The sequence below is a fragment of the Natator depressus genome, chromosome 13 (genome assembly GCF_965152275.1).
Source record: "Natator depressus isolate rNatDep1 chromosome 13, rNatDep2.hap1, whole genome shotgun sequence".
Taxonomy (NCBI): Eukaryota; Metazoa; Chordata; order Testudines; family Cheloniidae; genus Natator; species Natator depressus.
Genome location: NC_134246.1, coordinates 66,463 through 82,365, shown reverse-complemented (window position 1 = coordinate 82,365; position 15,903 = coordinate 66,463). Strand labels below are relative to the sequence as shown.

At 44.2% G+C, this 15,903-nt stretch overlaps 1 protein-coding gene across 1 annotated transcript in view; it reads right to left on the bottom strand.

Moving 5' to 3' along the window:
* Window positions 1-15,903, bottom strand: part of LOC141997380 (protein-glutamine gamma-glutamyltransferase E-like) — a 30,398-nt gene that overhangs the window by 13,018 nt on the left and 1,477 nt on the right. The window contains exons 2-5 of the mRNA XM_074969725.1: window positions 9,069-9,175; window positions 7,894-8,067; window positions 7,412-7,651; window positions 465-583 (exon numbers count right to left, since the gene is read on the bottom strand). Coding sequence (XP_074825826.1) covers window positions 465-583; window positions 7,412-7,651; window positions 7,894-8,067; window positions 9,069-9,075 — 540 coding nt within the window. The 5' untranslated portion in view covers window positions 9,076-9,175. The remainder of the gene's footprint in view (window positions 1-464; window positions 584-7,411; window positions 7,652-7,893; window positions 8,068-9,068; window positions 9,176-15,903) is intronic.

Below are 15,903 nucleotides of genomic sequence, written 5' to 3'. Positions count from 1 at the left end.
ATGAATGGTGCGGAGGCCATGAATAAGGGAGTCTTGTTTACCCCTTAACATAACACAGCAACTAGCGGTTGCCTGATTAAATTAAGAGGCAGCAGGTTTAAAACAAACAAAAGGAAGTACTTCATTACGCAGCACACAGTCAGCCTGTGGAACTCATTGCCAGCGGATGTTGAGAAGGCCAAAAGTATAACAGGGTTCAAAAAAGAATTAGATACTTTCATGGAAGATAGGTCCATCAATGGCTATTAGCCACGATGGTCAGGGATGCAACTCCATCCTGTTACCATCCCTAAGCCTTGGACTGCCAGATGCTGGGACTGGACAAAAGGGATTGGATTGCTTGAAGATTGCCCTGTTCTGTTCGTTCCCGGTGTACCATCTGACATCATCCGCTGTCGGATGAGTGGATGCTGGGCTAGATGGACCATTGTTCTGTCCCAGTATGAACATTCTTATGTTCTTACCTGCCCATAGTACCATCCTCTAGCTTCAATATAGTTGGCATTTCCAATAAAGATGATTCCATTTTCGTCCAGAACATACTCCTGTCTTGCATCTTCATTAGCTATGTGGACATCATCACCTGAAAGCCCAAAGTTAGATGTGCTGTTGCACCTATAACTGAGGACATTGTAAGAGGGTTCAGTGTAGCTTATTGATTGAGAGGTCACATAACCAAGCTCAATCAATTTCTTCATCAATGATTATACATCAAAGATTAATCAGCACTCTCTACAAAAAGGGTTAATACTTGACCAAGTCCAGGGAGAGAGGTTGCAGCTCACTTATGTTCCAACTTTCTCTCTCTTGATCCTGGAGTTTTAGATCTTGCTTGTTTACAGTATTTTACTTTCCCATTACATTTTGCAGTTGATTACATATTTACATTATCCAGTCATATGTTAATGTCATTTCTGTGGTTAACATTTCCTGTACACCTGCAAGATCCATGTCTCCCCCCCACCAATACATTTCCAATCTATGGGCAGTACAAAGCTCATCTGTGAGTCATTTTCCATTATTTCTCTTTGCATAACTATGAAAAGCTTCACTCCATCATGTCTACCTATTTCTTTCTTTCTTTTGGTTTTGGTTACAGTTTCATAACTTGCTATTCAAATAGCAGAGCCAATCACATTTTATCTAACAAGCACATTTCTTATTTGCTGTATTGGCTAGCAAGTATGTGGTTAAAAACTACCTTAGGCAACGGTAAAAACTGGTTATGAAAATAGGTCATACCTAGAGAGATTTCCATTCCTTTCAAGAGGGCACATTCTAAATTAGTTCAATAAGCTCAAAGCCAGGTAAACCTTTTTCATTCCCTTGATGTAACCTGTGTGGCATTCTGTGAGCTCTAGGCCTCTTTGGCAACAACACTGATGATAAACTTCAGCCAAAGCCATGTTTGTCTGAGTAAGTGGATCTATTAGCAGGAAGATCACATCTCATTGTTATGTATCCCTGAATCTGTACAGTTCAGTGTGAGTATGTTGTCCAGTATGTGGTGGGAGAAAATTAATAAAAATAACTCAAGTTGCATGGGACTATCCCAGATTTTCATGTTGCACCTTAGAGTTCACTGTACGTTGCAGCAGTGAAGATGCAGAAAAAGAGCCCAAGTTGCTTCTTTGGATTCTTCTGCCTTGTTGTAGAAATTAAGGATGGAAAAGACCCTGTATTATTTTAAGGGCAGTATTGTTCCCTATTGTACATTTCCTAGTGATTTGTCCAGTCGAATTTTAAAAATCCCAGCACTGGGACTCCCCCTGCCTGAGACACATCAGTGTCAGAACTGTTTTACTCTGATATCCAGTCTGAGAATAAGGCTACACTACCAGTGCTACAGTGCCACAGCTGCAGCTACACAACTGTGTGAGCACTGACTACAGTGACAGGGATTTTCTGTCACTATGATAAATCCACTCCCTTGAGAGGTGGTAGTTAGACTGACAGAGGAATTATTCTGTCTGCCTGGTGCGTCTACAGTGGGAGTTAGGTCAACTTAACCACATTGCACAGGGCATGAAATTTTTCATAGCAATGTAGCTAGGACAACCTAAATGTTAGGTGTAGACCCAGCCTCAATGTTTCCTCTGTTAATTTCACTTCATGGCTCCTTGGTTATATCCTTGCACACTACATGAGGGTTGCCAGGCATCCAGTTTTCAACTGGAACACTCGGTCGACAAGGGACGCTGGCTGCTCCGGTCAGCAGTGCTGACCGGGCTGCTAAAAGTACGGTCAGCAGCGCAACAGGGCTAAGGCAGATTCCCTGCGGCTCCTGGAAGCAACTGGCATGTCTGGCTCCTAGACACAGGAGTGGCCACAGGGCTCTGCATGCTGCCCCTGCCCTGAGCACCAGCTCCGCAGCTCCCATTGGCTGAGAATCACAGCCAATGAGAGCTGCAGGGGTGGTGTGCAGAGCCCCAGGCCCCTCTGCCTAGGAGCTGGACATGCCAGCCGCTTCTGGGAGCCCCTGAGGTAAGCACCACCACCTGGAGCCCCAACCCTGAGCCCCCTTCTGCACCCCAAACCCCTGCCCCAGGTCGGAACCCCCTCCAGCACCCAAACTCCCTCCTGGAGCCTGCACCCCAACCCCCTGTCCCAGCCCTGAGCTCCCGCCCACACCCAAACTCCTTCCCAGAGGCTGCACCCCCTCCTTCACCCAACCCCCTGTCCCAGCCTTCTCCCGCATTCCAGCTATAATTACACTAGAGCTACATGCAGAGTGATGATGACCTTTCTGCCCTGTGATGTGTGCATGCACATGCTTAGGATTGTGTTTTTATTCTGCAGCCAAAGTGCAACAATTCATATCTTGTCTGAAGTCTACTATCAACCTGCAATCTTTTTTCATCATTACTGCTTCCCAACTTTTTCCTCCCTGTTGAGCATATGCTCAGTGTAAACCAAATCTCCCTGTCTTTTTGCAGTCACCCAGATAATTACTGAACATTTTGTGTCTAATATTTTGCTGCCATAAATGACTGTTATAGAGCCAACCCTCCACATATTGATTTATTTAAATTTATGCAAATATAAAGACCACCTTTCCATTCATTAGAAGTATCCTTAACAAAACTTAAAACCCATATAAAAAGTTCCCTTCCCTTCATTATGACTAAGCAGCAATCCCTTCTCCCTTGACCCTCAGTAAACCAGTTAAATTAGACTACAAGAATCCTCACCTTTTCCAATTCTTTCCTACCCTCATGGTTCTCCCCACCTTTATCAAATAGGTGTGAACTTTGCAACATGTCCTGAAGGTCTGGGGCTATTTTAGGACCAAGAGGGGGAACAAGTTGCAAAGTTGAGGGGGCTTCACAAAGAACACCTTGCCAGTAGCTCTTTTCATTTATACCAAGGGGCTCCAACTTGTGAGTCTCTGTTGATTGCAACTGCAGCAGTATAACCTGGGGAGAGAGGCATCTCTAAGGTAGTGTTTAAGCCATTTGTGGATGTATAGATTGATACCAACATCTTTACTTCCACCACAAAAACAGTAGACAACCAGAAGAGATCATAGAGCGCTGGAGTACAGTGCTTCATTGCATGATACTCCGCTTTAATTATTGAGCTGCTGAATTCTACACTGGCCTCAGTTTCCAAGTGGGTTTAAGATATAACCCATATAGGCTATGTCTATACTAGCACTTTTGTCAGTAAAACTTTTTTTGGTCAGGGTATGAAAAACACACCCCCCTGCCTGACATAAGTTACACCGACAGATGTGCCAGTATGGACAGTGTTATGTCGGCGGGCGAGCAGGTACCGCCGCTTATTGGGGGTGGCTTAATTGTGCTGACAGGAGAGCTTTCTCCTGTTGACATAGAGAGGCTACACGGGAGATCTTATAGCAGAGAAGCTGCAGCCATACAGCTGTGCCACTGTAAGATCTGTAGTGTAGACATAGCCATAGTGTGTGGTGAAGTAGTCTAACCTCAAGGCGACAAAGGTCTGGATGACAGCTGCAAGATCCACATTCAGAGAAACAGTCTTAACCTCCTGGCCATATGTAAATGTAAAAGTCCTTGCTATTTCCTGATGGCTGTTGCCTTGCTACTACCTGATCTTCTGGTAACACTTAATCTAATCAGACCCCTACATTGCAAATTTGAACTAATGATGGACACCCATTTCATGAAGAAGAGGAAATTATATCCTTCAGTTGCTTCCTCAGACAAACAACACACCTCAGTCCTGTTTGGAACCTCAGCCATGCCCCAGTCTCAGCCAAAGGGGGTATGATTGTCTACTCTCATGTTACCATCGCTCCTCAGCAGTGGCATGGCACTTGGAGAGTTCTTCCACTGAGGCTTTGAGAGCCACAGGATGGTTAATGTACATTTTTAATAGGCAATATAGGTTAGCGTGTTCACGTTCGCTAAAATAGCACTCAATGACGGGGCAATTAGGGATGAACTTTTCTTGTGTGTGAATATTTAGTCAAATTCTGAATTGTTTGCAGCACTTGTGGCTTGCTTTTCCGTGAGCATTGGTACAATGGTTTTCTGTTTACAAATATTTGGGGAATAGTTTATATAAATGCACATATGTAAACAGGCATATTTGCCTCATCAGTGCTGCCATAGGTATTGTGTATTTGTTGTCTTTGTAGGGGAGTGAGGGTGGTAGAAGGTGAAGAGAGACTAATGTGAAAAAGCAAGTGATGTAAAAAATAAAACTGATCTGTAGGAGCAGCTATGCTCCCACCCCCTGATTTCAGCCTGTGCTGTACACTGCACTGTGGCGGCTGCTGGTTGCCAATATGGAGTTCTAAAGTTAGCACCGTAGGAATCTCTAGGCCTTCTACAGCTCCCTGTGGCTTTCTGCACTAGTGCCCTCTCCTTCCACCTCCAACCTGTCACCAACCAATCACGTAAAAAACAGTACCATTTGCCTTTGGGGACCAGTCGCCCACACTGACTATCAAATACACCCAAAAGCCAAAGTATGCTGGAAAAAGTTTGATATTCAGAATTGTTTTGTAAATAGTAGGGGTTTGTAGCTGCTGGAGCAAAGTTCATTGCACATACTAGGGGCTCCTTGCATCCCACCATTCTACTCCCACAAACTCCCTGTGAGCCACCATCCCACACCCCTCTATTTCAGGGACTCCCTGCAACTCCCCCAATAACCCTTATGGTGGGGTTGTGTGTACCCCTCAGTTCCTTACTGTCAGTAGCTCTATGCCACCTTTTTCCACTCCATTCCCCTTACCCCCTAAGCCAGGGGCCTCTGTGCACCACTTTCTCCATACCATGGTCCCCCACTCCCATTTGCTAGGGTTTCAGTGTGCCCTCTTCTACAGCAGGATCCCCCTTCTCCCTTGCATGTGTGCACCTCTATTCCCCATTCTCCTTGCATAGCAGGGGCTCTGTGTGTGCACATTTAGCCCATATCCCCACTTTTGCCCAGGGAGTATGTCCCCCTGTTACCTCAGAGCAGAGTTAGGGGTATTGTTCTGCTGGCAGATGTTAATGGGAGCCATCAACCAGCTCTTCCATGAACAGACAGTTACAGAGGTGCTTGAGTCCGTGGCTGTGCTAAACAGATTGCAGGGATGCCATGTCTCCCATTTTCCCCCTTTCAGTTTTTCCAATCTCCCCCCTTTCCCCAACCCCAAATCAATAGGGTTCTGCCCATTGATGCCTAGAACATTCCCAGAAATTTTAGAATTGATCAGATATGAGGTCCAACAGTTCTCACGTTGTAGGTAAAAACAAATGCCATCAAGGTGGGTGTAAGGCCTTGCAAACTGTGCCAAGGAGTGATCTATGCATTACGAACTGAAATGGGCTGCGTTTGCTGTGGATAAATTGTTCACATAGAGTGGCTGAGACAGCTCTTGTGCTTAGGGCAGGGATTTTGTGAGCACCTGCCTGGAGTGTGACTGTTATTTACTCATTTCCATTGTGCCGCTCTTCCTGGCACCTCAGCACTTCAGTTACAGAGACTAAAACAAGAACAAACAAAATCTGTTTTGAATCTTCCTTTTCCACTTCCTCTCAGTAGTGGTACTTGCTTCAGTGGTATCGCACAGCCACAGGCAGGAGCCGTTCCCTGTGTTGGCACCAGGGAGTTGTTGTTAAACAGGGTAGAATATTAGGAAGCTAGGTAATAGTCATGCTGCCTGATGTTAGGGCTCCCCCTTCTCTGGCCATTGCCTCAGAACCCTCTGATACCCTGATTTGGGGAGCTGCTCTTCCAAACCCCAGGGTTTAAACTGGGACAACGGAAACGGGAGAGCCACATTTTTTTCCTCTCCATCTTTCCATTTTCTACCAGCAACAATGAGACTCAGCCTGCCACCACCACTGCTGCTGCCCCAGCACCCACGTTGAGCAGTGGCTCGCCACAGTGTCTGCACTGCAGGCAAACAGGTTGTTCTGTACCTACAGATTTGTTTCCACCAGTCCAGATGCTTACCTAGCAGGTAGTGTTTCAGGTAGCTGTGCAGAAGCCATTTCCCTGGGAAATTCTGTGTAGACACAGCCTCTGTGTCCTAAGTATTATTCATTAATTATTATTATGGTGCCTTGCAAGGCATTCTGAGCTAATTAGTAGGTTTTTTGGTCTTGACTCAGTCATTGGGGTGGCCTCTGACTCAGAACCCTAATTACTGATGTGAGGGCTGCTGCTCTGTAATTAGAGGAGGAAGCTGTTGCTAATTCTGCAGTCATTTCTCTTGTTCCTCTCCCTTTACACTGGGGGTTAGTGGCTTGGGTGGTTAGGGATAATTCCCTTAAAATTAGGAGAGTAACTCAAGCCTTAAATTTTACCGTTCCATCATCACTTATTTGCCCAAAACCTGATCTCAGGGCTCTTCATTTCTACAGAGGTGCAAAATGGGAGAAGCAGAGCTGTACCCTTCCCAATCCACTGTGAAAGAAGTGGGGAAGCACAGGACACTGGGCTCCTTCATGTCACAAACCTTCAGGGTATGTAGGAATTCTGACTGGCCCAGCCTTCACCTGGCCAGCACCGTCTGTGAAGGATGTAGGAAGTGCTGGGCCCTTTACTTACATTTAGGAGTATGTGAAGGTATTAACTTCTACAAGAAATCACAGTGCCTCTAACTCAGGCCTTGGCAGGTACAAGCATTTTTTTCAGCAGATTTTCACCATTCTCTTGGCTGTGGAAATCAGGTGTTCTGGGTCCCCTAGAAACATCCTACAGGGCCACCTTGCACAGCTGGATATTTCACTGACACAGTTAGAACTTACCACCCATGCAGAGGTTGGATATATTTCATAGTCAAAACAAATATTTAAAATGTTTAAAATAGCTGAATTTGCTACCTGCGATAACTCTAAATAAGCAGGGCTGAGGCATGAGCTCACTGTGCATGCTGCGAAAGCAATAAAATTTAATTAATACCTTGAAGAGCAAATATCTCAGTTCCTACCTGAACACCAAGGGTTAAAGAGCAGTACAAAGTGCCCCAGGAACTTGGAGGAGACCTTGTTGCCGGAGGTGATCTGGAGGCTCAGTTTGTAACGTCCAATGACTGCATTAGCTGGGCTGGATATTGAGAAGTTCATGTAGCTGGACTCACTGGGTCCTTGAACTGCAGTCCAGCCACTGGCCCCCACCTCAGAGAGGTTAAAGATGGCCTTGGTGTGATGTGCCTCTGAAGGGGCTGGCCCTGGCAGAGAGAACAACAGACAGCAGTGTTTATAAGAATGGGTATTTGTTTGTGGGTCACAGACAGAGGTCTGAACTGGTACAGATCTCACGCTTACAATGAGCACATTAGAGACACACTGCTTCAAAAGTGAAATGAGTGAGGGGGAAGAACTTGTCTCTGAGCGAGATGAGAGGGGACCTGAAATGGGGAAAGATTAATCCTCTGTGACGGGGGATTAGTGAGGTTTCTGTAGGAGTTACCTATTTCTGTGACGAATGCTAAGTTGTCCCCCGTCTGCCATGGCCTGTTGAACCACAGGGTGATAGTGAAGACCTGCCCTCTCCTCACAATCAGCTCTGTGTGGGCATATCTGTCAGTATGGTGTGCGCTAGTGTTGGCTTTAGGATGCCAGCTGATTTGTGTTGGCGTGAGATCTGTAAAATAAGAGAGAAGAGCTGAAGAAATAGCCAGTATATTTAATTCCCAGAGGCAGAAGTCAGTCACTGGCAGCAGAAGGCTGGAGAAGTCACAGGAGCAGAGATTTTGCTGCTGGAGGATTGTTGGACTGAAGGGAAAACTGTTTAGTACATTACCTAAGCCCAATGGTTAATCAGGGCTTGAAGAGCTTGTTGTGTTGTGTTCTGTCACATTCATCTCACATGATTTAATGAACTTCCACATTTCATATAATGAAGTCATGAAAAGAAAAGTATTTGGCTCTGTCATTATCCCACTTTACAAGGATGAGCAGGTGGCATTTCAGACGAGGCAGCAGAAATTGTTGACACCAGATTCCTAGCACTTCAGGGACTATCTAACTGGGGTGAAAAGGGGGACAGGATGATGGACTGTCAATATTAAAAAATGAAGGAAGGGGTATAACAAGGAGTAATAGGATTACATAAAGAGGTTGAATTTAGAACATAATTTAGGCTGAATAGCTGGGAAAACTTGACAGTTAGGTTGCAGAATAGTCTCCTGAGGGAAACCTAGGGTTTTTAAAAACTGCGTTGGACAGATTTCTTTCACCTCTCTAATTAGAAGATGTAATTCTCTTCTTAGGGCCCAATTCACTATTGCCCTCCACCTTGAATAGTCATTTACACTAGTGCAAAGTAGGTATAAAATACTACTATTCAGATTTGTAGTTTGTAGATTTTACACACACTTTGCACTTGTATAAATGATTAGACAAGGTGAATGGCAGCAGTAAATTGAAACCCTAGTTTCCACATACAATCTACAGGATCACAAATACAGCTGACAGTAATAACAAAACAACATTAAAATGCAGTGCAATTGTAAATTACAATGCAAAACTGCCCTCTGAAATAAGCAATCTATGCAGACACTTCCAATAAATACTTCTTAAGAAAACACTCTTAAGGACATGATTAATATGCTGATGAACACTCAGATTACATGTTGAACTCACCTGCCATTCTCTCTCTCTCTGTGTATGAACTGTAGATATCTTCTACTTAATTCCCCAGGGAAATCTCATCCACTTTAATAATAAAGATCAAAGTCTGCTTCTGTCATCTGAAATTCAAGAGAGGTGGGCGAGGTGCTTGGCAGTTGTAATTGATCCCTGTAGACTTGTCAAATACAATCAGCTAGTTCCTATAATTTATGTCAGTCTAATGCCAATTTTCCTGATTAACATGGGGTGTAACTGTGGGAAGAGATGCTGAACTTGTTTACTCAGAAGAAGTACATTTGCTTGGATACCCTGACAAGTAGGACTTCTTACTGGGAATCCTAGGTATGCCATGAATAAATCACATTTAGGAATGAGGAAATAGTGAGTGGGGGTATATGAGGCATATGGAAGTCAGAGTCACTTCTTGCTTGAAGAGTGACTTTTTTTTTTTTTTTTGTTTAGCAGCAGCAGCAATATATATATAGTTTGCAAAAAGCTACTTTCGCTGTACAATGCTGAATTTTCACCTAGAGTAAGTTTATAGCTATTTGCTGCTCTGTGTTATATCTGATCTGGGAATAATTAGAAATTGTCAATCCAATTTTCTGTCTCATATTTGGATAGCACCCATCATTGCAATATGCAACCCCTTCTAGATACAAGGAATAAAGTATTTTTTGTGGGGAAATGGCTCCTGTCAGCTCCAACAGCCTTTTCTCAGCTCTCATTAAAGACTTAACAAGAAAGCTGTCTGGTTTTTAGTTTCAAAAAGTAAAACCTAGGAAGAAACCGAACAAACCCCAGTAATTATTTTCCTGGCTAAGGTAGTAACTAAATGACTAGGTTAGACCTTAATAAAAAGATTTCCCAAAACTGTTTTTAGAAATCTCCTTGTTTAAATATCTCCATGGTTGAGAATCTCCCTTAGTAGAAGGTGCTAACTTCATATTTCCCAGTGGATGCCCCAGCCTGATGATGTAGATTAGAATTCAGAAAATGCAGAACCATTTGAATATGGAGGAAACCAGGAGACTTCAAAAGTTGAGGGCAGTTTTCTTTATTTATCAGTACTGTAACCCTTAGATCAATAAAAATTAATATTCCTAGAAGCTTCAACTGCTGTTTGAACCTTTTTACTTCATCCTCCAAAAAGGAACCAAGTCTCAGCATTCAGGTTAGCCCTCTGGATTTGATTCAGAAAGAGGAACATTGCCCACTTTCCACATCAGGAAGCATGGCTCTGTTGTGACTGTTCTGTGTCTCCACTGACATTTTGATTTCAAAGATTGCTCCTTTTTTTGTAAGTGGTCAGAGCCAGGCTATTCAAACTCTCAAAACTCCCACTGGGAACTCCCTTGAGCTCATCTGATTGCTGCTCGTGGAGTTCAGTCATTTTTTCCCCTCCTCACCTTAGATTCACCCTCCTTTGTATCCACAAGGGCCACAGACTCTGACGTTTACCTGGACCCAACACCAAGCCCCGATGACAAACAGCCATCAACCAGTTCTGACCTTCAGGCACTCACTACTTGAAGTGTAGTGCCTTCACCAGTTTCCATACTGTTTCTGGAACATGACTCTTATTTTTCAGTCTTTCTGTTTGTTACTCACATTGTTCATTAAGTCACATAACATTTTTCTGCCTCAGCTCCATCCACCTCATTGACAACTGTAGAACACCAACTGTGGTGTTCACCAAGACACTAAAAAACTTTTAAACAAAAAAAACCCGCAGCCCCAATCAGAAACAGACAACAGCCATCCCGTGCCTTCAGTCACTCACCACTCTAAAGCATCGGTAGTTGCTTTCTGTAATCCCTCTGGAAGACGAATGTCTTCCTACTCAGAGTGTTCATTAAGTTACAGTCATTTTTACTACCTCAGCTCCACCCTCTCATTATCAACAATGGTTCAGAGTGTTTTGTTCCTGCTTTCCTCCAGTTGTGGGGCTCTGAAGATGCTGTTCCATGTACCTCTTTCCTTGTTTCATAACACAGAGAATTTCACCACAATGCTTTACTGCTGCCATTGTAAATTCCATCCAGTCCATCTCCTCTCCCTTTCTGTCTCTCTCCTTTCTCTCTGTCCCTAGACATTCCAGTAATGAGAATCATGAAGTTTCACTCTTTCTCCTTATTTATTTCCCATACTCTTTGCATTTGTGTAAGGACACTCAAGTATGTTAACACTTGTGAAACAGAAGATTAAAAATAAAACAACCCCACTTCTGCCTTACTTTGTGTCTTGGAAGTACTGAGACACAAAGACAAAAGCTCTCCCTTTCCCCCCATCTTGCCTAGTTTAAAGCTCTTTGAACAAATCTTGCCAATTGTGAATCCAAGAGGTAATTCTTCTGCTTAAGTGGAGACAAATGCTATGTCTACACTAGAGACCTTACAGCAGCACCGCTGTCCCAATGCAGCTGTGCCGCTGTAAGGTCTCCTGTGTAGCCACTCTAAGACGATGGGAGACAGCTCTCCTGTTGGCACAATTAAACCACCCCCAACGAGTGGCAATAGCTGTGTTGATGGGAGAGTGTCTTCTGCCAATATAGCGCTGTCCACACCAGCACTTCTATCAGTGTAACTTATGTAAGCGATGTAAGTTATACCAACAAAAGTGCTAGTGTAAACATAGCCAAACTGATCTGAAGAGTCATTTCTATATCACAGGGGTTTCCCCTACTTTATGAATCTCCAACTCTCCTCCACAAATAAGTTCACGCTGTCTCCAGTATCAACTCCACAACAGTTGCTATTTAAAGTATCTCTGAATATTGCCTCCATCTTCCCAGGTTCCTTCCAGACTGTCTAATCAATCTAGGTATTTATATCATTCCTCATGGTGGTGCCTCTGTGCCTCATCTTAATCTTATCTAGTCCTCCTTTACTTTAGTCCTGTAAAGTACAGTGGACATTCTGAAGGATATACTCCACCATTTTCCTCCCCTAGCCTGGCCTGCAGAAAGCAGCATGCTATACAGTATGATTCCATACTGTGTTGTTCTGTTAATCTGGGTCACAGATATCTTGGGTCAGGATCTTCACTATGGAGTGCACAGCCAGAAGTGCTTGAGCAGCTCTTCTTCTCAAGGGCAGAAAATCTATTGTGGTCAGTGCTTCTGCTATTATTTTGCACTGCTTTAACTTCTTCCATCCAAGGTTCTGAAACCAATTCAGAATAATTAATTAGTCCTCACAATGGTCTAGTGAGGTAAGGAAGCATTATAATATTTACAGAATAGGGAAACAGAGGCATGGGGTTAAATGACTTGCCCAGGGTTACACGGTGAATCTGTGGCAGAGCTGGGAATAGAGCAGAGGCCTCTTGACTTCCAGACTTGTAGTTTTAAGCATAAAATAATCTATCCCTTATAAGGTTGGAAGTCAGTATTAATGTCTTTTGCATTTACAGTTCTTCCTGGTTGCCATTGTGTCTTTCTCCTCCTCCGTATCTGAGTCACGTGAACTCATCCTGAAGGGTCCTGGGTGTGTCTTCTTTCAAATTCTGTATGGTTTGACTTTGATTTTTTTCCCCACAATGATTTCATCTATTGTTCAAGTTCCTCCACCCTCTCTTTCATTAAGATGCCTAGGTTGCACCTCTTTCTAGTGTACCTTGTTACTCATCATTACAAAGAGGAAAGTCATGTGATTTCCACAGCAGATGCCATTCAATCCTTTGGGGCCATTCAGTATCCCAACTTGAGTTTTTAATTTAAAACTAATCTCTTAATTTGTAGGCAGTGGTAAGTGTCCAGCTCTTTGGCTTCTCAAACTCTCTTGGAACTTCCATTACAGCTCATAAAGGACATGATTCTCCTCTCACTTATGTAAGTGCAACTTAATTGATTTATGGGTTACACTGGTGTAAGGTGAGTCAGAGCCTTAACAGCTGCCTCAGATTCACCCACTCATTATTGCTCATGGCTATGGCTACACAGGGATAAAAAAAACCCATGGATGGCCTAGGTCAGCTAACTTGGGCTCGTGCTCTGCGGCTGAAAAATCATGGTATAGACATTTGGGCTCGGGCTGGAGCCCAAGCTCTGGGACCCTGCAAGGGCGGAGGGTCTCAGAGCTTGGGTTCCAGCCTCAGCCCAAATGTCTACACAGCAATTTTTTTGGTCCTGGAGCCCAAACCTTGTGAGCTCAAGTCAGCTGATGCGGGCCAGCCATGGGTTTTTTATCCCTGTGTAGACAGACCCTAATTCCGCTGTTCACCTAGTCTACACAGAAGGAGTCCTAGAAATGTACAGTCAGCCAGCCACTTCTTTTCTTAAATCACCAGGCTAGATAGAGTGTCTGAAGCTGTTCTGGCTTTTACATGTGTTTCCACACACTACTTTGTTAGCTAACAGTTAAGGTTACTAAATGCTAATTCAAAGAACATCTGCCATTGTACACACTATTTAGAAACAAATATTAAAGACATGGAAATCAAGAGCTAAGATTAATTATGCCATTTTTTTGACCTCAAGCTTAACACACCCTTCATTAAAAACACACCTCAGATTGGAATTTTTCTGTCTGAAGAATACCTGAACAAGCTTAATGCCACCCTCTGTTCTTCCCTCCCTAGTTTCTTTTGTACCCAGCTGACAGAGGTCTCCCAAAAAGAAATTTAAGTAGTCTGATTTCTGCCTCAGAGCTCTGTACTGATCTGGAAGTTGATGGGTTTCCATATTTAATATGTTGCTGATAATCTTTCAATACTGGTGTCCCTAGTACTGATCCAGTCCATAACGATGAAGATTCCAAAATCATTCTCGCCTAGAAAATGCTCTGTGATTTACAGTGACCCCTTAAATGATTCCTAAAGAGCCGTGTCAATGTTCTGAGAGCGATCAGATTGGCTGAAAAATCATGACATGTCAGAAAACAATTAAAATGTCATTTTTGAATAAATAGCATAGCTCCATGTCTAGTTGGCAGCCGGTGTAAAGTGGAGTGCCCCAGGGGTCGGTCCTGGGGCCGGTTTTGTTCAATATCTTCATAAATGATCTGGAGGATGGTGTGGATTGCACTCTCAGCAAATTTGCGGATGATACTAAACTGGGAGGAGTGGTAGATACGCTGGAGGGGAGGGATAGGATACAGAGGGACCTAGACAAATTGGAGGATTGGGCCAAAAGAAACCTGATGAGGTTCAATAAGGATAAGTGCACGGTCTTGCACTTAGGACGGAAGAACCCAATGCAGAGCTACAGACTAGGGACCGAATGGCTAGGCAGCAGTTCTGCGGAAAAGGACCTAGGGGTTACAGTGGACGAGAAGCTGGATATGAGTCAGCAGTGTGCCCTTGTTGCCAAGAAGGCCAATGGCATTTTGGGATGTATAAGTAGGGGCATAGCGAGCAGATCGAGGGACGTGATCGTTCCCCTCTATTCGACATTGGTGAGGCCTCATCCGGAGTACTGTGTCCAGTTTTGGGCCCCACACTACAAGAAGGATGTGGATAAATTGGAGAGAGTCCAGCGAAGGGCAACAAAAATGATTAGGGGTCTGGAACACATGACTTATGAGGAGAGGCTGAGGGAACTGGGATTGTTTAGTCTGCAGAAGAGAAGAATGAGGGGGGATTTGATAGCTGCTTTCAACTACCTGAGAGGTGGTTCCAGAGAGGATGGTTCTAGACTATTCTCAGTGGTAGAAGAGGACAGGACAAGGAGTAATGGTCTCAAGTTGCAGTGGGGGAGGTTTAGGTTGGATATTAGGGAAAACTTTTTCACTAGGAGGGTGGTGAAACACTGGAATGCGTTACCTAGGGAGGTGGTAGAATCTCCTTCCTTAGAAGTTTTTAAGGTCAGGCTTGACAAAGCCCTGGCTGGGATGATTTAATTGGGGATTGGTCCTGCTTTGAGCAGGGGGTTGGACTAGATGACTTCCTGAGGTCCCTTCCAACCCTGATATTCTATGCTACATCTTCAGCTGGACACCTGCCAAATTCTCTGAAAAATATTATTTTCATGCCCTAGTTCAGGCATCCCTATTTGTCCATCAGTCACCCCAGTCTAAAGTTAGACAGCATAAAAACAGGACTTAGAATGAGTTTAAACTCCACTGTGGTGTGGTGACTAATGTCCCTTCTATTTCTTTTCCACCCATATGCAAAATCCAAGCACCAGTCTGAATTCTACGCATGCGAGCAGGAAGAGTGGGAGAATTGGGGGCAGAAAGAGAAGACATGGAGGAGGAACAGTAAGGGGAAGGGGAGCTCCCTTGCCTCCCAGACTAAGGGAGCAGCCATAGGAGGAAGAGGAACCCCACTCCCCACCTGAGAGAAGCAGGAGGAGGACAGGAAGCTTCAGAGCCCTTTCCCCTAAGGTTGGGGGAAGGAAGAGCAGCAGCATCTCTGGAGGAAGGTGGGGAGTGGAGGAAAAGGGAAGTCCTACAGCCCCCCTCTCTTCCAGAGGGAGGCAGAAGCAATAGCTTCAGGAAGGACAGCCTCCCCCTGGGCAAGAAGATGATGTCTTTTGATGAAAACCTGTGGCAACTGAGCCCATTCTGCCACCTTCTCTGAGTGTGTTGCCCTTTTAGGCTGAGAGTCACCCTACTAGGTTACAGCTGCATATGCTTGATCATCTTCTCTGTCACCTATGGACAGTGCTGCTTTTCCTTGAATTTTGGTTTATTTCCCACACTGCTGTCAGGGACCAGGATGTGGGTGGCAGGGGCTTCATTTCAGATTTGGGGTGGGGGCGGAAACTGTAACTGTGATTCCAGTGGCTACTTAGGCACCTGAAAACTTTAAAGGTTTTTTTTGTAGATAACTTAGAAATTAGCTGACAGAAGCACTGTCTCCAATTCCTATATTAAAAAAAGAGAGACTTAAAATAAATAAGGCC